A 21,440-nucleotide genomic window follows, 5' to 3' on the forward strand; every position below is an offset into this window, starting at 1 on the left:
AAGAATGAAAGAAATTGTAAAATTAGTATTACTGAGCTTTCAAATAGAATAGAAGCTCACATGTTTGTCAGATTTAAGATAGGGAACTGTCAGAAAATTATTGGTTATTTAGTTTTCCGTGGAGTTCATCAAGAGGGGAATGTGTTAATGTAAGACTGTGAAGAAGTAGATTTTGGTAAATGGAAAATGAAATTTAACTAATCTGAAAGTTATGTTAATCATATATCCCACGATCATCATTGCAACTTAGTTGAACACTATTATTTATAAAGAGACAAGGATGGCTACTGCCAAGCGAGCATGTTCGCCGCATACTGTTATGCGACTACTTATTAAATCTGTTCACCTTTTTTCATTGTTTAGCCTCTACCATGTACCTGCCTGGTTTCAAAGGTAGATCTATCAAGAATCCCTTGATCCCTTGTTTGAATTATGTTACATAGACAGGCGCATGTATTAATGAAAACTTCTTTCCATATGGTCATCATTGTTAGAATATTTGCAGTTTAAATTTAACATGTATCACACCACAATATGTTTTCTTCCCAAATCGCAGGAGAAAGTTTTTCTGTTTTAATCAAGAAAATTAGTATTTTTTTATAATTAAAAAAATGCACAATTTTCTTATCTTTCTGTGGAACTCATTGATTTTTATGTGAACTCCCTATGGGTGCAGGCAGCAGAGCTGACTTCAAGAAAATTTGCAGATGGTTTTGTAGGCTCAAAGTGCAATCACTGCTGGGGAAATAAACAGTCAACTGCTCTGTAAAGGCCTAATTTTCCTTCTGTGGATGAAAGGTTTTGTGCAATACTTCATGTGCGTATCCTGTTACCTACAGAGCATTAGAGGGAATGTGAGCATTCCAGAGATTCCTGGCTGCAAGCCTAGATTTGATGTCTTTAGAGGTCTTTATTGTGCCTCCTTTATGGCTGTCTGTTTGTTTCTTCATGTTGGATCATCACCATGTGGCAATGGGAACATTTTATAGAGTCTCAGTCATTTTTGTTATTTGGACAAAATCAGAACAAATTGAAATGCTGAATTCAGTTAGGGATACAAAATCCCACCCAAAGGACATAGTTATTCTTTTTCTTTTATTTTATTTTCTTTAATTGAATGATGGGTTGGCGAAGATAAAGCATTGATGACATAACTCTCACACCTGAGTGGTTACTATTAATATGTTCTGGGACAAGTCAGAAAAGCAATAGCACTGCACAGTATCATCTCCAGTTGCACCACAGTGCAAGGTCTGTAGCTGTCAGACTTGTAATCCAAATAGATGCACTGGACAGGTTCTGATGTGGAAGATTTTCCAGGAAGAGCCAAGTGCTCTTGGAAGTAAAAGACAGTGATCTAGTATGTAGTAATATTCCACATAAGGCCCTAATCAAGCCATGGTGTTATTGCAGGTCTTCAAAATTGCTGAGCTTCATCTATTATGTCAGATCTGACGTCACTCTCTGCTAATGGTAACCAGACACTCCATATCGCATTTTAAAAGTACTCTGCATAACAGTTTTTCATGAACTGCAAGTGCTCTGTAGTTATTTACAGGTTTTGATTGCTTCAGAGTACTTTTGAAAGGTTAATGCATACAGAGAAAAGAAATGGATAAATGCTACTGTTTACACAAGAAAAATAGAGGACAGAAGGATATGGATCGAAAATTTTATAACAAGATCATACAGTTTGATAATCAAGAAATTACAAAATACATGTTTGAACGAGACAAAGAATTAAAATAAAGGATATAATGAAAGAATCACTCATAAGAACAAAGTGGTAACAAAACGAGTATACAGTGTTTCGAAACTAAATATTAATCAAATGTACCTCAAAGTGTTCTTAATTACTTCTATGGATCACAAAATCCTAACAGCAGTCTTAAGATGTGTTTATTTTAGAATATAATTTTTTCATATGCAGTGATTTAAATATATTAGTTTGAAAAGGAGACAAGATTTTTTAAACTGTTTTCACCTGCACTGAAAAGGGCTACAGCAATCATGTGCCCTTTGCAATGCAGATGAAAGTAAGTTAGTTACTGCAATCAGCTGAGCAGAGACAGGGGAGGGCTAGAATTTAAATTAAGGCTTGTCTTCCAGAGGAGAGTTATAGCCATAGTTGTGGATGCGTGTGCAAGTAGGCTATGTTCACTACATTAATATAGAGAGGTTGTTTCCTGGCAGTTCACTCTGAATTATACCAAGCCTGTTTCCTAAAAATAAATAAATAATTAAACCAATATTACTGGTCTCTTTGGGCATTTTTTTAAGCCTAAGATCTATTTTTAAAAGCTGTTATTCTTTGTGTGTACTTCTATGTACTTCTATACAGTCAGTATTCAAGAAAGAGCACAGAGTATTTGGATATACTAATAGTTGACCAAATAGATGTCTAAAACCATTTCTGCACAGCAAATGACCAAACTGCCTGAGGCACTTGGCCGAATATTTTGTTACATTTAGGAAAAGGTAATATAAGTTCACAGTATTGCCGCTTTTTTCATAATTTCCGTGTAATAGGAAAGATATCTAGCAAAATTTTGTCATACAATACCCAAAATAGATTTCGCAGTTATATTCTAAAAATAGTAATAGTCTTATATTCCTTTTATGTTGATTTTAGACAAAATGACACCTATTTGAAATAGTTGAACGATGGATGTTGTCTTGCAAATGAGAAAAATCTAGCATGAAAGAGTGATTTGCAGAGTTGAGTCTAAATATGAATAGGGGTTTTGAAAACTTGTTGAAGAACTGCAGAATATTCTCATATAGCTTGTTGTCGGGTGTTCAGTATGACTCTGTGTATTGGAAATAAAATCAGAAATGCCTTATATCTGCTACTGAACGTGAAAGCATTTTGAACATAAAAAAATCTCTGAGTGGGAGCAATGTTTTTGCCCTTTCTTAAATACGTTACTACAGAGGCCAAAGTATACAGTAGAATAAGAGTAAAAGAAGGAAGCTTATAGAGAGAAGAAAAGAAAAAATAAAATAAAATAAAGGAGGAGAAACTCTGCATCTGGGATCTACCACTGTGCAGCACTAGAAGTGGGAAAACTGGGATGCAGCTGGTAGTACTTTATTGGAAGTACTACAAAAATGTTTCAGAGAGGGATTACCATTTTGGCTAATCAACTGGACTAAAGAATTTGGTGTTGGACATAAAGGAGGTATTTTTTCCCTGGCTTCAGTCATAGTTCCTCTTGTTACATCCTGTCATCCTGGTGATGCATCAACCAGAATCTGACCTTGAGTGATCAAGAGTGGACGTTACAATTTTTATGTATGTAATGTCAATGAAAGAGATCTATACAGCAATTAATAAACAAGGAGGGGGGATTGGGGGGGAAAGAGAGGTTTCTCTTATAAAGAGTCAGAGTGTGTATGATGTGCTGTAGTCCTCTAACTCATTTGGAAAACAAAAAGTTATTTTTCAAAATTTCCCTAATCTTTGAAGCCTAGTTTCTGGATTACTCTAGGTTTGTTTTCTTTTTTTAAAAAAAATTGACATAGCTATAGATTTCAGCATGAGCAGTGAAAAACGGGTCTGCATGTATCTCAGATGAGTAAAAGGGGCTGTTCAGGTCAATAGTTAGGAGTCAGAATGTGAAGCCAAGAAGGTAGATAAAAAGAGCGATTTTTGACCTTGAATAAATTACTTGACTTTACTTTACTTTGTCAGTTACATAGAAAAACACATAAAAATAGATACTGGAAAAATATATATGCTGCCCCTGAACAAAGATTTCATAAATAAAATAGCTAGATGTTTTTTTCTGCTTGAAAATGTGTTTACAGCAGTGAAATTTTCATGTCAGTGCCTTAGCTCCAGATACCCATTTTAAAGCAAGCTCACTGTTGTACTTCCCATAAACCACAAATGGTAAGTTTACTTGTGTTTTACTTACTCCTAGCCTGGGTCACAGCAGTGATGTGGTTGGTCATAACATTGGTTAGTACTAAAGTTATTAAGAAAAAGAATAAGATCATAGTAAACAATGGCTTTAATTTGTCTGGAGGAGTGCTTCAGTGTCTGACTAAATGCCAATAACAAGTGGTAATTAACAGTGGTTAATAAATTGCATCAAGGAAGTACTTGCCTTATTTGAGAATGTAAGAAAGCAACAGAACTAGCAATAGCATTTGGTGATCCTTTTCATCCCTTTGTTTTGAATCTGGTAAGTTGGTCTCATCTCCAATGAGGAGATGATCGGGAGGTTCGGGATCTCTGCCTAGAGGTGCCAAGGTTTTCCTGAGCAGTTTTAAGTGCTCTGACTTCTCACAGTCGTTCTCAGACCACATTTTTACCCCATTACAACCACGCTGTTGTCTCACATGCATTAGGAAAGATTAATTGCTTCTAGAAGTTCAAATAAATCATCTTAAATGCGTTATACATTCATCTGTTAATGAACAGATAACAGTCCTTTGTAATTTTAAAGGAGCTTTGTTTGTTCATAATGTGAATCAGCTTAATAATAAGATGAGCTAAAGTATTCTGTGTGTGTATAGAATAGCCCATTTAGGTAATTGTTTCCTAAAATCGGCTAGATTGGTAGCATCTATTTAATGTCTAATTCAAGTCTCACTAGGGCCAATTGTTTTCTGCTGTGGAATTAAGTAGGAACTAAAGTAGGGCTAGTCTATAAGTTTCCCTGCAAATTCCATATTGAAAAAAAAATGCAAAACAGAAATGACAAATAATTTCAACAATCATTCTCATAGCTGAATTGTGCTATTTTTTATACATTTAATTTCTGTAGACTGTAACTTCTCTTTTCTGCTCCATGAATCACAGAAAGTTGCTCAAAAACATTTTATTCTTTTTTTTCCTATTCTGTGCAGTGGTATTCTTTGACTTAAATATGATGAATTCTAAAATTGGAATGTTGAAAATGGGTGCTGTTAAAGAAATAATGTAATTCCCCAAATGAGGAGGAATAAAGCCTTTTGGTCCCACATGCTGCAGGCCTAGTATTACCGTCATTGAGATCCCCTGGTGAAATCACATGAACTAATGAAGTAGATGTGGAAAAGTGCCTTTTTGAGATTAGATCAATATTTTTAATGGGTTGTTCCCAGCTTATTTTGACTTAGATACAATAAATATACTTTACATTTCCCATACTCAGGAATTCTGAATTCTCCCATAAAGGTGTGTAGTAGTTGAACTTCATTGTCTTCTGGATCACAGTCTTGAAATACAGACTCTGCAGGTTCTGTCCTCTAGTAAGTTTCTCTGTGCCTAACTGAAACTCTTCTTTCTCTGGAAGAGAGTAATGTAAATTTACTAAACAGCTTAGCATATTATTTACCAATGGCTTCTTTTTTGCAGTACTCAAATGGGAAAAGTTAGAAGGATACTTATTTACCTGAGTATTTCAGTCTGCTCCTCCTGCTTTGCATGACTGCTGGGTATGTTTAATCTTCCTTGGGCAAAGACTTGCTTTTGCACATAATCAGAGGTAGCTTGTGAAGACATGACCCAGTGTGAAACCTTGATGTGTTTTGTGAACAATGTTAAACTACAGTATTAATTGGAATTCATCATTTGATTAACATTGATTTAGGGCAGAAGTATTGTGTTTATTTGCCTTTTTGGGGTGAAATTAAATTGGCCAGGCAGTGATCCTCTGGAAGCTAGCAATAGTTAAACTTCCTTCTCTAGCAGCTCTAGGTATTTTTTGGGGGGGGGTTGCATCTAATTCCATCTTTTGGTGGTGTAATACCCTGAACAGAACTATACATATACTTTAACAAGTCAGAATCTCGGCATTGACTGACAGAAATTCACACAGATATTTGCTGTACAATGCAAGGGTATTTCACAGATTACTGGGGGTTTCACACACATTTTGTAGTCAAAGACAAAATATTATAATTTACAGTTGTGATTTGTTCTTTTTTTTCACCTCTCCCACTGTCTGCCTTAAATCTTTTCCCACCTTGTGTAACCACAACAAGTTATAAGATTCCAGCACAAAACCTAATTTCTGCTAGTCAGCTTAATCTTTGTCTTCAAGTAGTTACAAAAGTTACCACTTGAAAGATTTCCAATTTTTTTCTTCTTTCTAGCTCTCTGTACATTTTTTAGAATGTCTATCACGTTGGACAGTCTTTCTATTTTTAGTGGGCATCACTCAGACCTTTGACTCAGAGTGTCACATGTCATTACAGGATTGCAGACAGAGTTCATTAAGCATAAAATAAAGGGCAGAGCACTAGAGATTTTGTACCAAATTAATGTTTTATTGTTGGCAATGATTGTTGGTCCAGAGACTCAAAAGAAAATGAGGTCTGGAGAGAGGAAAGCTCCATTAATTTTGCACTGAAACCTCCACTAGTTTGTGTGTTATGAATGAACTGAAATATCTGGACGTTTTTTTTAATACTCTTACCCATCAGTTGTGTCCCTTAAGGAAGCCAAAAGATGTTTAAGCTGAGAATATGTACCAAAATTTAAATTAATTATTCATAGGAGTACAGATTTAAACATTCATTGGCAATAAAACAAAAAAAGAAAACAAAAGAAAAAGAAAAAGGAGGTGACTGCAATGCTTACTAACTTAGCTGAAACAGTTCATAGAATCAGACAGGAAGAACAATTTAACACGTCACTAAAAAGCAAAAATTGGTTTATTGTAAAAGTAAGGGGAGACTATACCTAACAAAAAATTATGAAAATCATCTGATCACTGAGTTACATATGCACAGGAAAAAGTAACTGGAGCGTTTACTGACCGTGCAGAATGAGTTATGTATAAACTCTGTTTAGTTCTGTTTTCTCTAAAAAGCTTTATTATATTTTTTCCTCAGAAGTAGCCCACCTTCTAAATAAAACAAATTTCATAACACTCAGAGTGACTGCCCCTGCTTCTTCACCCTATTATTAATCTTGATCTGTAACAGTGTTTCTGAAACTCCTTACATTCCACTATTTGATGCCTTTTTTCTGCTTCCTGTATGTACTGCTCACTTTTCAATTATTTTTGTTTGTTTGTTTGTTTCAGTTATGTTTTCTGAACTGGGAAAATTGTCCAATTTACTTAGAATGTCTATGGTCATAATATTTAATGATCCATTATTATGCAAAATTCCATTTACATAGGAATGTTTCATATGTTTGGAGTTACTGGGTAACTAAAGATGTTTACCAAAAAGCATTTGCTAGCCGTCAAGGAAAGGAACTAAAAGCTGTGCATTCAATGTACGGGTTTGTCAGGCTTGGAACTGGCGTGCATGTGACAATTCATATATTCAACTTGTCTGCAGGAGATAATGTGTATTGGGGAAATAAAATTATTGAAAATATGTTTAACCAATATAGTGGGAAAATTTTAATATACACTGTTCCTTAAAAGAGGAAAAATTAGTGTTTATTCATTATAACCAAATATACTGAGGTGTTTTGTCAGAGAAACTATTTCAAGCTATTTACTAAGTGTGTTAAAGAGCTTTCCTAGAGTGAATACTCTTTCTCTTGGACAGTGCTGCTTTTGAATTTCACTGATAGCTGAACTGTGTTGAAAATGCGTTTTCAGTAGTTGCACCTGTTTATAAAAGTGAAGGTGATAAAATTGCTGGTAAATATAACTTTGGTTAAGATAAATTAATTTAGTTATATGTGCCAAAATGATCCACTCTTTCTATAAGCAAAGCTGATCCCATTTAATACCTCAGAAAGATCCTTGGCATACTTTACAGCCACATGCCAAAGTTTCTTTATTGAGTTCCAGACTTTGAACTCTGGCAGTCTAAAATGGTTGAGTCCAGTATGTTCATAGGAAAGTCAGCCAGGAAAATTAAATTTACATAAACAAATTATTCTATCAACCTCTGCCAACAGCTACCTTGCCCAATGTTATAAATGATCCAAGCTTCCAGTTCTGCTCTCAGACATTTCCAGATAATTGCTGATTCTTGTTGGTCTCGCTATCTCTAAAAATGCATCTATTGGCAGATCATGTGCCTGCTTCTGTCTGTTTAAATAAGGCCATAAAAATGCTAAAATTACACGTTTTCCAAATTTTATTTCTGTGGAAACCTGTAGGATTCCATCAGCAGAAGAGAGACTATAGTATTTTATGTTCACAATTATGCTTTGAAATGGAGGATTTAGACATTAAAGGCAATGGAAGAGGAGGATCTTATTTCAAGCCACAGATCCTTTATCCTTAGTATTGGACAGGTGTGTTAGAGTATAGAAAGATTTCCTGAAAACAAGCAGAGGATTTATTCTACAAGACAGTTTTAATTTGAAGCAACAATGTTCTTAGATTAGACTTTGCAATCAAAGTGTGACTATTCTTGGTTATGAAGAAAAAAGGTGAATGAAGACTGAACACCAGTGAGCAGCTGTGGCTGCTGATGATTGCTTATGTTCTTTCATACACCCTCGGATGTTAAATTGTCGTACACATTTCTGCAGATAGCTGTGGATGAATGTGTTTGTGAAGGAGTCCAAAAGATTAAACGTCTATCAAGTTCTATTAATTATTTACTTTTGTTCAGGAGGTCCCTGGAAAACAAGTGGTGGGTGATGAGGAGAGTGTATCAGGGAGTTGTCATTGCATATTCCTTTTCTTTTTATAGGAATAGGAATAGCATATCATAGAATACGGTATTATCACCCTACAGTGATAATCTAGTCCAACTGCCTGAGAACTTCGGGGTTGAAGCCTTACTGGTAATTTGCTATTGACTCCAGCAGAAATGGAATACAGGCCAAGATGAACCCTGATCTGACCCTGTGTCGTTATCATTATGGTTTTATGGTCTTTGGATTATGTCAGGTTGAACTCAGGAGAAAAAAGGTAGAAAATGGATGGAATTTATCTCACTTGCATTTAGTTGCCCACTTTGTACTTTGCAGACATCTAAACAAGAGCCAGGTTTCTAGATTCCCTTTATAATCAGTGTAAAGAAGTAAAAAAACAAGTAAAGCTTACCTTATAATGTTCATGTGAAGGATCATTATTGTGCTAGGTTCAGTGATTCATTTCTAAACAGATGTTCAAATGGATGAATCAAGCATTCCAGCTTTGCCATCATTGTCTTATTGTGGAGATTTTAATCATGGTATAGCAGGGCAAATTATTAGTTTGCTAAGGAATTTGAGGGGAAAAAAAATAGTCTAACTATTATGTTGCAAATAGCTAATATTAAATGTTAAATACATCATTTGGCATACCACTCAATACCAAATTTGCAGAGGATAGTATTACTGGTCTTGTTATCAAAATGAATTATTGCAAATATTCCAGAAAGCATTAAGGCTATAACAAAACATTCTAAAGAAGAGGACCTTTGACTTGTTGTTTTTTCAGATTTTGTGTGAAATCTCTGTTCGTTGCAGAGTCTGTTTCTTTTCAAGAATGCATGTTAAATCTCTTTACTGAGGTCATTCCACTGACGCTTTGATACCAGAAATCACCCTTATGGGATAGTACTAGCCAACCAGCAGTGCAAACTGCCCAAACTAAAAGGACTGGTTGCTACTCTATTCACATTTGCCTTAGCGCTTGGAAGTTTATGAAACATATAATTGTTTAGGTTGGAAAAGACCTTTAAGATCATCAAATTCAACTGTTAGCCTAGCAGTGCCAGGTCCACCACTAAACCATGTCCCTGCACACCACATTTACATGCCTTTTAAATATCTCCAGGGATGCTTACTCAAACACTTCCCTGGGCAGCCTGTTCCAGTGCTTGACAACCCTTTCAGTGAACAATATTTTCCTAATATCCAATCCTCAGGAGCAACTTGAGGCTGTTTCCTTTTTTTCTATTGCTTGTTGCATGAGAGAAGAGACCAACTCCCAACTCACTACAGCCACCTTTGAGGTAGTTGTAAAGGGTGATAAGATCTCCCCTCGGCCTCCTTTTCTCCAGGCTGAGCAACCCCAGAAGTACTGAATTTAGCCATGACTATTTAAAGTTTGGAATATTGTTTAATATTTTATTTTGAGGTTTTTTATTTGTTTTTTTTAAAAAAAAAATCAGTGGAATTGATTCACTGTTTAACAGTGTAGTTGATCAAGTAGCCTTGATGAAAAGAAGATTATTCCTGTCATTAGAGCCACAGAAATCATTCTCTGTAAGATATTAGCAAGATTTGCAAGATCTGCTTTGGTGTAGCAGTTGAAAGATAAGATTCATTAACCAACATAGAATGTTATAAGCTTTGCCTATAGCACTGGTGTCCAGACTTCCTGGAGTCTATGTGTTGTATTGGGAAACTCCTGAAAGCCTGAACATTAAATTTGCAACCTTTGTCCAGTGAAATGATTATGTACACCTATGTCCTTTTCTATTCAGCTGAGTAGTCAGCCTCTGTTCAGCTTTAAACATCTTGCTTATTTTGTACCCACAACTTGATCAACGTCCTTCTGAGTCAGTGGACATCTTATGAGAGATGGGTATGTTCTTTCCTGCAACTGAGTTTTTTCTGAGTTTTCTAAGATGTGCTTTTGCAACTAAATTCAAACAAATGAAAAGGGGTGTCTGTTGTGGAGTGAAGAAAGACAATACTGAAATATTCCGTTGTACGGAAGATGTTACCTATCATAGAGAGAGCAATTTTAAATCGGTGCAGCTTGCAACTTGTTTGTCCTTTTTTAAAACTTTGATAACTGATCTCTGAGATAGTACTTGGCTTCTGAGGGTTTTATAGACATTTGGGGAGGACAAAGAACTGTTTAGCTTACTGAGACTTGCTATTACATCATTCCTCCCCTAAGTCATTCCTAGATTGATGATGCCTAATAAATCTGACTTGAAAATCTATTTCAAGCATTTGTTACTATTTCAATGAAAAGGTACTGCCAGATGTCTGCTTTCGTGATATTCACCCTAATTTTTTTTTTTTTCAGAGCCCTGATGTCTTAGCTACATGCTTTAATAAAAAATAACAGAGGTTGTCATAATCTGTTCCAGCATAAAAAAAACATGCTTTATTTAGGTCTTCCTAAATACTTGTATCTCTATTATTTCCCCTTTTTTTTTCAGTTCTTTTACCAGAATTTAGTAAATTAATCCTAAAAAATTGATGTGCTGACCTTCCTTACATGTTAAAATATGTCTTACAATAGACAAAAATGAAAGCTGAAAACAAGAATATAAGATGAGAATGGTGCAACTGTGTTACACTAGAAGTGAAATAGTAGACATGAAAAAATGTGAGCGATTTTAGTAGTATTATTTCCAGAAAATTGCAGCTTTTCAATATGATATTTTTCAGATTGTGTAATCTATTTGAACTTTTTTAATATTGAAGTTGTCAGAAATCTGGGGCTCAAAATGACTCTTTCAATTTTAGACTCATTTATGCACATGATTAAGATGTGTTTTTGTATATTGTGCTGTGTTGCATTTTTATAGCTAATACTTTTTGTGGAGATTTATGAATTGTTGAGTCATTGGAAAGATAAACAATTAAAGATAAGCTGTGATCTCAGGTTTGGAAAGATGATGAATAAAGTTCATCGTAAGCCTCCTCCTGCGAAGTATTAACCTCCTCTCTAAGCTGTGCCAGTTTCCATAAGAGCATGGTTCTCTTTTGCTTGGCAAGTTGACCTATACAGATAGAAGGCTTAAGTGCCATGTGAAACTGTGACAGATATCTGACAGAATGGCACTTCCTTTATCATTTAAGGTTTGGGATATTTTTATACGTATATATTAATGCTGTAAAAATGTGCAAACGTGTAAAAAGTTAAATACTTGCTTACCCCATCCTTCATCTCTAAATATTGGGTGAACTGGAGCCGTTGTTATTCGAAGAGCTGAAGAAGTACAACAATGACATCCTTATCAACACCCACGTAATGTGTCACATACTCATTTCTCAGTTTGAACATTCCTCATTCCTCACCAATGCAACTTCCTTATGACTCTCACTTAAAGCAATAGCGTATCCCATGGGGAGAAGCCATTTTAAATGGAAACAAGCTAAAAGGCATTTACTAGGACACTGGATTTAGCACCTATAACTGGCTATAATAATAATCGTTCTATTCAATATTACACAGAAACATTGCAAATCTTCACTACAGTAAAGTTGTCATCAAAGTGCAGTTCTTACCAGACTGATGTGGTAATGTTAAAGCTGTATCTATCAACCTTTCACTGTTAGCACCCACTGCAAAAAGATGGCTTGCAGAATTAGTTGATCTTCAAAGCCTATCTAGTCCCATTATATTAGGCTTACCCATATGCATGTGGTTTGGTCTAAAAGCACTCATAGTCCACAAATGTGGACTTACAGGAATGTCCTTGAGAGAGTTACATGGTCTCATGGAGCACGCTGTATGTTGTGCTGAAGGCTATCTATACGGAACACACAGTTCACGTGGGTAGCTTATTCCCACCTCAGGGAACAACTAGTTCTGACACATTTTTAATGTGCGCATGTGACACGAATGCAAACACGACTATGGTTATGCAAACAGTGAAAGGTCATGCTTTAAGAATGCTAGGATAGGCTGTTCAGTATTTTCAAGACAGCAACTGAACACATATAAATGCCTCAAAGCATAGTAAGAGACGTATATTTGGTTTCCAGGATCAGTGGTTTTGGCGAGTCAGAAACAACAGGGTGATGGATGGATACCCCATGCAGATTACCTACTTCTGGAGGGGACTGCCTCCCAGCATTGATGCAGTTTATGAAAACAGTGAGGGGAATTTTGTCTTCTTTAAAGGTAAGAAAAGAAGAAAAGTAAGCTTTTTGTGTGATACTTTCAGCTGTGATGCTTTCTGGGAACATATCTTGCTTATTTTTACAAATAATTTGTAAGTCATGCTGCAAACTGGTAGCTAAATGAAGGGTATATGAGTTATGTTTTCTCATTTTGGCAACTGCAGCTTTAATTTATGATTACCCTTCAGAGTATCAGATAATTTACTCTTACATATTCAGTGTAAAATTTGGAAGTATAAATAAGAGACGTAGCAATGCAATGATCTACTGTGACATCTTTTTTGAAAAATGTGCATTAGGAAGCAAGAATGAGCACAGTTCCTTTTTTATTTATTTTGTGATCCTCTGCTATTCATTTTTACAAATTAAATTTGCATATATTCAAATAGTATCTGTGCTATATATATATGTCACTGTATTTCACTGTACTTACTTAATCTGAGAGCTGTCATATTAGGGATTTCAGGTAGGAGAAATAAATGTCTTTCTCATAGATGTGTACTTTGTATTTTTAAAGGAGCATAAACTATAGAAAATAGGTTGTATGGATTGAATTGTTGCTAATCATTCTTTTTAAAGTTTCACTCCAGACATCATCCATTCTTCAAAATTAAAATTCTTGAACATGCATCTAGTCAAAATTTAATGAGAAAATTATCCTATATGTTAACTAAATACCCATTTAGCAACAAAAGGATGAAAAGAGTGAAAACCGTGTAAAGTATGTTTGTAAGACAATAATTTGGAAGAAGAAAGAAGAAACTTCACAGATATGTGAAAAATTATTCAGCTATTTAGTGTTGTGCGTGATTCACTTGTTAACTCATCACAAAAAAGCAGAAAAAAATTAAGTTTCTGTATCAAAAATGAATTTTTACAGTGGAATCATTAGCAGGGAGGTAGAAACAATATTTCTTTCACCATGGAAACACTGTCAACTTGAGAATGCTAAATGGAAAATGTTTAATAACATGCAGAAACAATGCATGACAGTACAATGAAGATGAAGTTTGTGTTTTACTACTACAGAAATTGTATATTTTTGTGCAAGTCCTAAGGAAAATTACATCCTATGTAGTGCATTTTCTGTTTACATGGCTTCAATATATAGCATATGTTCTTACTTCTGTTACCATGCAATAAGCTTCATATCATAAACTCTGGAAGATTGATAAGATTAGGTCTCATGATCAAGGTACATCCAAATCTCCATCCCTCTGGGACATGGGAGGATACAAATATTACTCTGTAGGTACTGCTTTGCTCATTCCTGGTACATCGAGCAAAGGAGTTACCATGTGCATTCCGGACCTCTACCTTGATAATGCTGCAGTCCATTACCTAAACCTCACAAAGAAATTATCAAGCTTGATCGTATACCTGCTTTCTTTCCTTCCCAGCGACCTCAAAATATGTTTTATCTTTAATTCTTCACTCAGTGCTGAGTCCTCTTATGTCTTACAGGAATGGGTTGATTCAGTAGTTTGCACATTAGAAATAACACGTAGCAGACAGAGGGAGATTTCTCTACTTTCTCCCTGAGAAATTAAATAATCAGGATTAATTAAAGCAATCAGAAGCAGCAGGATTTTGCTCCTGGAATTCAGAATGTAAAGATTTTTTCTTCCTATTCAGCCCCAACTTACACTTTCTGATTTCAAATAAGCTAGTTTTGTGCTTTCTAGTTTATATCATATGATACTTGCATTTCCTGTTACAGGTATTTTTTAACCTGCTTTCTTTTCAGAGTTGCTTCCATTATTTTTCCAGTGACATTTGTGTTGTCCCTTTGTTTGCCAGGGTCAAAAGTCATTGCACTTCCTTGTGTGATCTTCTTTTCTTTTTGCTTCTCTGCCACTTCCTCTTCATGGTTTCCGATATCTGTTAGTGTTTTTGTATCAGTGTAATTCACGTTCATCCACTGTCACAAAACCAGTAGTTTCAGCTGAGTCTTTTGTATGTGTGTCCTTGGAAATTTCTGTTAACCAGGAATCTCAGCTGCCATGTGCAACATGATAGTAGAAGTCTGTGTAAATAAACTATAGGTAACAGTCATTGTCGCATTTCTTCCATTCCATCACAAAAGTTCTTCTTGGGAAAAGAGTATATGTCTTCCTCCCAAAGGTGCTAGAAATAGTCAAGTTGATTGTTGCTAAGATGACAAGCAAGTAGAACATATTGTCCAGGTAGTGTGCTTTACCCATGTAAAACTGGTGAAACCAAGTTCTAGAAGCAGCTTCAAATCTGAAGTTTGGCATACAGATGCGTTCAAAAAGCACATACCTAAGCCAACATGTCCATCATGCAGAAAAAAAGTAGAAAAGGTGGAGTGAGTGCTAACATAGAGCTTCTCAAGGTAGCAGTGACATCCAGCAACCTGTAAGGTAGAGTCTTGGATCTCCGACGTGTGCTGGAGAAACAGGTCAGTGTCTAAATATCCTCCCTTCAGAACAGCCACGACTTCTTCCGCAGATACTCAAAGGAAGGTTCCTAGCGTACCTTTCATATCCGTTGCTCTCTTTCACTCACTTTGGAAGCCATGTGGAAGCAACTAGTGCAGTACAGGGCCTCCTGTGACTGACTGTTTTTTTCACTCTTTTCACACTTGTGGAGCAGTATCTCTACTCTCTGAGGAAGGTGACGAAAGGAGTAAGCCAATTTACTCATCTATGATTACTAGTGAGTAATCAACACCTTACTTCTCCTCACATGCCTACGCTGACATTAAGTTCAAGATTAACAATATTCTGTTAGGCAAGTGACATTTTTCAGATGCACTGAGAATAGACCTTGTGAACCACCTTGGATTGAAACATTCTGTTTATCTCTTTAGAAATCCATAAATGTAATTTTTTTAAAAAATAAACTGTACTCCATTTGATTTGTTTCAATCTTTGTCTTTCAGGACAGCAAACATTAAATTTGAAATAGTTGATTTAAAATATAAAGCAGATTTAGATCTTTATTACTTTTTTTAATTAACGTTAGATTTTTCCTCCCTTCATGTATACACTTGGATTCATGATATTAATAGGCTTCCTTACAATATAGAAATACAGATTAGTCAAGGTATAAAAGTATTTTACAATTTAACATTTTTTTAAAATAGGAGCTATCTTGGTAAAATATAAGCCATATGCAAATGATATAAGATGTCATTTCAGGATGGAACATTTATTTATGAAATTTTGAAATGCCTTTAAAGCTTGCACTTTTGCTATGAGAATTATAGTTATTCTTAACTTGTGCGAATAAAATCTATTGGCATGTTTATACCTATTTGACATTACTCGCAAGAGAATACTTGAGCAACCTGTGGGATTGTACATAATGTGTTCGATGTCTATAGAAAACCAAGCTGAATCAAGTTTAAGATTCTTTGATCAAATGTCTTTGTTGGTTTTGAAATTTCATTGATTTTGATTTTTTAATTTTACCATTTTAACTTTTTTATGCATTAATATTTATTTATGCAAGGAAAAACAATTGTGAAAATTTAGTAACATGTTTGTAGTGCAAAGTGATGCATGCTCATTGTGAGTGGCTTAAGATACTTGGCATGACTCCTTGCGCCTTATTATGCTCATAAAGTACATAGCGATCTGGTGGATGGCTGCTTATGAAAAACAGATGCTTACATTCTTGTTACTATTCACTGCTGGTGTCCGTGCTGAATGATAATAGGAAGATGGCACCAGAATGATACTGGGTTTGGGGTTTTTTTTAATGAGGAAATCTGAGTAGTTAAATTTATTTTATATACCTGTAGGAATTTATATGGTGCTAAAAATGAAATAATCAAGCCATCTGTGCTGTTGAATATTATGGTAAACCAAATGTAGCAATAGAAAGGCTGCTGTAAAACTTGTGCTACTGGTGCCACCATCATAACTTCCAACTGCACTTATCCCACCGCTTAACAGTTTGATTCTGAAAAATAGATTTACTACAGGGTCAGATCATGGTGCAGGGAAATGACAGAAACTTATTGTGGGAAACAGAGAATGAGAAAAAGGGAAGCATTAATAGTAATTTGGGATATTAGTAAGAAGACACTTGATACTGGCTTGAAAGACCAAAATTAAAAGCAAGGGTGTCTGGAGGAAAAGAAACCTTCAGAATTAGATATTAAAATTTTAACTGGTTTCAAACTAATGTAATTCTCAACAGTTTTGAAAATTTGTCTCATCGCTATAACACAGTGATTATATGCTATATCCTATGTAGGTCTTGCACTACGCACATATCACAATTGTACATGACATGAATGAAAAACTCGGTTCCTGACAACCCAGGAGCACAACTATTCGGCATGCTGGTTCTACAGAGGAAGATCCACAGTTGCTAAAAACTGCGTAATTCCTTGCAGTAGTCAGTAGCTAGTTAAATAGTCTCAGGAATATCTGAAGTTATATATCCAGTATTTTAAGTGAAGCATAGCAATACAGATACCCTTTACTTCCCGTATTTTTTTCTATAATGTCAAAGATAGATGTTGAGAGACTTCAAATATTTGCAGTTATGGTTCATCCTTCTCAATTAAACAGTGATGATATTTGACAAAGCATTATTGCAAAAAATAAGACATTTTGACTTTTTTATCACTTGCTTAATTCTCAGCTTGTGACCTTAGCATTCTGCTTGATATTATATTAGATCTTACATTAGGGAATAAAAGCAGAGAGATGAAACATTCTGAAGGCTGGCCAGACTTCATGAAACATGTGGTGCTTTATTCTCTGTGAGAATAACAAAGCCACCAACCAGACCTTAAAAAACCCCACACTTCATAAAATTAAATACATTGGTTATTTCTGTCAAGGGCATAGGCTAGGGCTCTGAACAAGCATTAGTTAATTGTCTATAAGAAGAATCAAGCTATAACTATTCTAGTTTTGTCATATATTTTTTATTTCCATTATAATCACAATTAATGATGTGTATAGATTTTGCTTATGAAAGAGGAACATGAGCTATACAAAAGCACACTGACTTAAGCATTCTTTTTTAATACATTTTAAGATACATAAATGTAAGAGAAATAAAAGGAGCTAATTCTCATCACAGTTGGGCATCTTTCGCGCTGATTTTCAGCTTTAATTCGTCCTAATATTTGGGTCTGAGTTTAAAAGCTTCTCATTTTTTCTGACTTTTCAGAAATGCTCTGATCAACAGCCACCCACTTTCCTCCAGCTGAGGGAAAGAAGCTAAAGAGAAAAATAATACAAAACAACAAAACACCTAAAGTCCCCTGAATCAAACAAACAAAAAGTCAAAATGTAAACTGTGAGCCAGATGGAAAATTTGGATTTCTTATATAGGTCCGTCCTATTAACAGTCAACACAGTTGTAACAGACTAAACATGCCTTCTAAAGTAAATATTAAATACAGTTCCGTCTAGTTAGAATCAATAGAAGTCTTGCCTACATGTGTTAGAGCTCTCAATGCCTTATTCTATCCATAAAATACAGTTAAATTTACCTTTTCTCTCTTTACCCAGACAGAATTTGCTTCTAAGTAAGAAATTCCACGAAGAATTTAGTTTCTTAAGTCTTGTGTTTCCACATCTACACCTTCCTTCTACTTAAGTATATCTGAATATGCAACAAATACCTGGCTCAGCGTTGCTGTTACTTCTAATGGTGTGTGCTCGACCCTTGTTTATTTTGGTATGACCTGATCATGTTAATAGCTAAATTTGACTCATCGAGTATGTCTGATAATGATCTGTTCCTAACAATTGCCACCACTTTTATTCCTTGTGAGGCACAGAGAAAGGTAGAGGCATACATCACAGCATACACCTCTCAATGCTGTGCAACAGCTGTCACTTTGAATGTTCTTCTGAAATAGAAATGAACTGGCTCAGTATCGTTTTCTGGGTACCATCTGTTGTTCACACCATAAGTATCAACTAGTAAGGTCCAAAACGCATGACTTCTCTTATCATTGCGTTTGAAACTGCCATTGCCATCTGAAGCCTTCTGTGTCCAGTCATGTGCATTGACAAAGGGATTACTCACATGGGAAGAGGGACAGTGAATGACTGAAGATGCTCAGCCGTGACATGATCAAACCCTGTAACTGATTTTTTTGTAAGGAATCTCAGTGATGGTAAATGTCAGGTTAGCACAGACCTTAATCCCAGGTCAACAAAGACCTCAGCTTTCTTCATAGATCTCTGTGTCTCTGTTATTTTTAGTACTTCACATGGCTCTGTACATACTCATCCTTTGAGCCCTTTCTTCCTTCAACTGGCAGGGGGGAGAAGATTGATTTGTTGAGTAAACTGTGGTGTCTGTGCTTGGAAGTGGGTGATGCGCAGCTGTAAAGAAGCTGATAAAAAAATTACTCTGGAAACCCAGCATGGAAAGGACTGAAACTATATCACCTTCTCCTAATTAAAACTGTGATAAAATGAAAGCACACTTAAAATCACTAAAGTGCAAACAGGGAGATTACAAAACCCTTCCCTTTAAACAAATGTTTAATATCACTGAGATATAAATCCAACTGCAAAACAACTCTCTGGATTTTTCACTCTTTCTGACTCTGGCATGCACCTGATCCTAGATCTTTTGAGTTACATTACATTTCCTTATAAAATATTTATACAGCACAGTGCCTTAACCTCATAAGTCTGTGTAACAGCCTGCCTAGCCTTATGGGTAGGGGCAATGGCTAAAATGAACAGCCATGATTTAATTTCTCAGGACCTCTTTTCAAATCTGTTTCAGCAAAATATATTTTCAATTTTTCCCCTTACTTTTTTAGATCTCATCATCATAAATAGCAATGAGTAGACCAAAGTGAATTATCCAATAGGTCAATTCAATATATATGTTCATGGATCCTCTCTCAACATTTTTTATGTATGTGACTCAGAAGGGTCTACATGAGCACCTACTTCTTCAGTATTATTATTAATAAAAATAGAAAAGCTTTTTGGAAATGCAGATGAAGGTAGTGCTTTGAGGAGAAAGTAAACACATCATTCCTAAATGGTGGAGTCTATAGTCTAACTCAGAAGGAGTGTCCCTGTGTCCCAAATGGCATAATGCAAGGAGAAGACAGACTTCAAAGAAAGCTCCTCATATATGTACTAAAATGCAAATTATGCTCCCTTTTCCCTGTTTCTAGGGGGCATATGAGGATCTTTATTCCCTTTTTTCAGCCAAAGCTGTCTATTTGAAAGAAAAGTCTCTACTGAAAAGGCACAAGTGAGAAGAAGAACTAGAAGAAAGCAAAAGTGTAAAAGGGAGAAGGTGGCTGCAAGAATAGGACAGGAGGCACAGTATTTTGAGAAAACCTTAGTAAAGAGTCAAGACGAAATCACAGTTATTGGGGAAGATGTTAGACCAAAAGCTTAACATGAAATGATGAACCACATGAGGTGATTATGAGATGTTCAGTGAGAAAGAAGAGCTTGGCTAGGAAGCTAGAGCAAACTAAAGCTGGGAACTGTGGTTGTGGACTTGTGAGGTAAGCTATCCAATTACAAGAGAGAGCATATAAAGCATCCTCTCCAAAAACAGGTACGGCGGAGGCTATAGCAAAAAACACTGATGCAGCTGCTGCTTCTGTAGGCCTGCATAGCCCTATAAAGACAACATATTTAGCTAGTAACTGTAGCAGCAGGGGTTCAACCACTGAGCATTTTTGTCCAGGAGGCCCTAGGCTATTACTCATATTTAAGACACTTCAGGTAACCTGAGGTTTGTGTAGACACAAGAGCCAACACCAGCTAGAATTGTACAACTGCCTTCTTCTGTCGGCATGTAATAAGTCAATTGGACGATTTTGAATGATTTGTCACCCACAACAAAAGGTTAAATCTTACTGTGACTGGAACTAAAGGCAACCCCCCATTAATTTCAGAAGCACAAAGTTTTCATCTGTGGAAATTACAGACTTCAGTTTGCCATCTTAAAGAAAATGTGAGAAAACAAATATATTTTAAATTCTATGGTCACTTCTGAAATAATCTGTACATCCTTCGGAAGTAATTCAAGTTCTTGAGGAGAAGAAGAGTACGGAGTAATAAAAGTATATTGTCTCTATGAAGATGGGAATTTTTATTTTTTATTTATTAATATGTAGTCTTGCAAAATTTTGTCTTAAAATTCACACTTCTTTCCTCAGGAAACATAAAACTGTTGTGTAGTATTGCTGTAAATGTGTTACATCATAAACTACAGAGCCTCTTGAGATTACTTTGTTTTCATTCTGGCTTTAATCCCTATATAGCCGATAGCAAAATATTCTGTGGGCTTACTGAATAAAAGGTGCTTTATAAATGCAAGGTATCTATAAAGTGTATTTAATTTTGGATTATCTACAGGGATTAAACATTTTTTATTTCTTTATGTTTGTCAGAATAACTATAGCCCTTTGGGATTCTTTTGTATTTTTAGGAGTGTATTGATACTGAGAGTACTGAAGACTAACACACATATATGTATGTGTATATATATGCTTTTGTGCAGGTAACAAGTTCTGGGTTTTCAAGGACACTACTCTCCAGCCAGGTTATCCTCATGATTTGATAACACTTGGAAGTGGAATTCCTTCCCATGGCATTGATTCAGCAATTTGGTGGGAAGATGTTGGGAAGACCTACTTCTTCAAAGGAGATAGGTTGGTATAGGAATTCAGCAAGGAGACAATTCAGCGGATATGAGCTAAGCATGCTAATATTTTCTTCTGTTTCTCAAAAAAACCCAAAAG

The 21,440-nt window shown here is 35.5% G+C and overlaps 1 protein-coding gene across 1 annotated transcript in view; it reads left to right on the forward strand.

Annotated features, from left to right (window-relative positions):
• MMP16 (matrix metallopeptidase 16 (membrane-inserted)) overlaps window positions 1-21,440 on the forward strand; it is a gene marked incomplete at its 5' end in the record, with an annotated part of 48,625 nt that overhangs the window by 16,487 nt on the left and 10,698 nt on the right. Inside the window, 2 exons of the mRNA XM_009864971.1 lie at window positions 12,575-12,713; window positions 21,200-21,350. Coding sequence (XP_009863273.1) covers window positions 12,575-12,713; window positions 21,200-21,350 — 290 coding nt within the window. The remainder of the gene's footprint in view (window positions 1-12,574; window positions 12,714-21,199; window positions 21,351-21,440) is intronic.

Source organism: Apaloderma vittatum, unplaced genomic scaffold (assembly GCF_000703405.1).
Source record: "Apaloderma vittatum isolate BGI_N311 unplaced genomic scaffold, ASM70340v1 scaffold11882, whole genome shotgun sequence".
Taxonomy (NCBI): Eukaryota; Metazoa; Chordata; class Aves; order Trogoniformes; family Trogonidae; genus Apaloderma; species Apaloderma vittatum.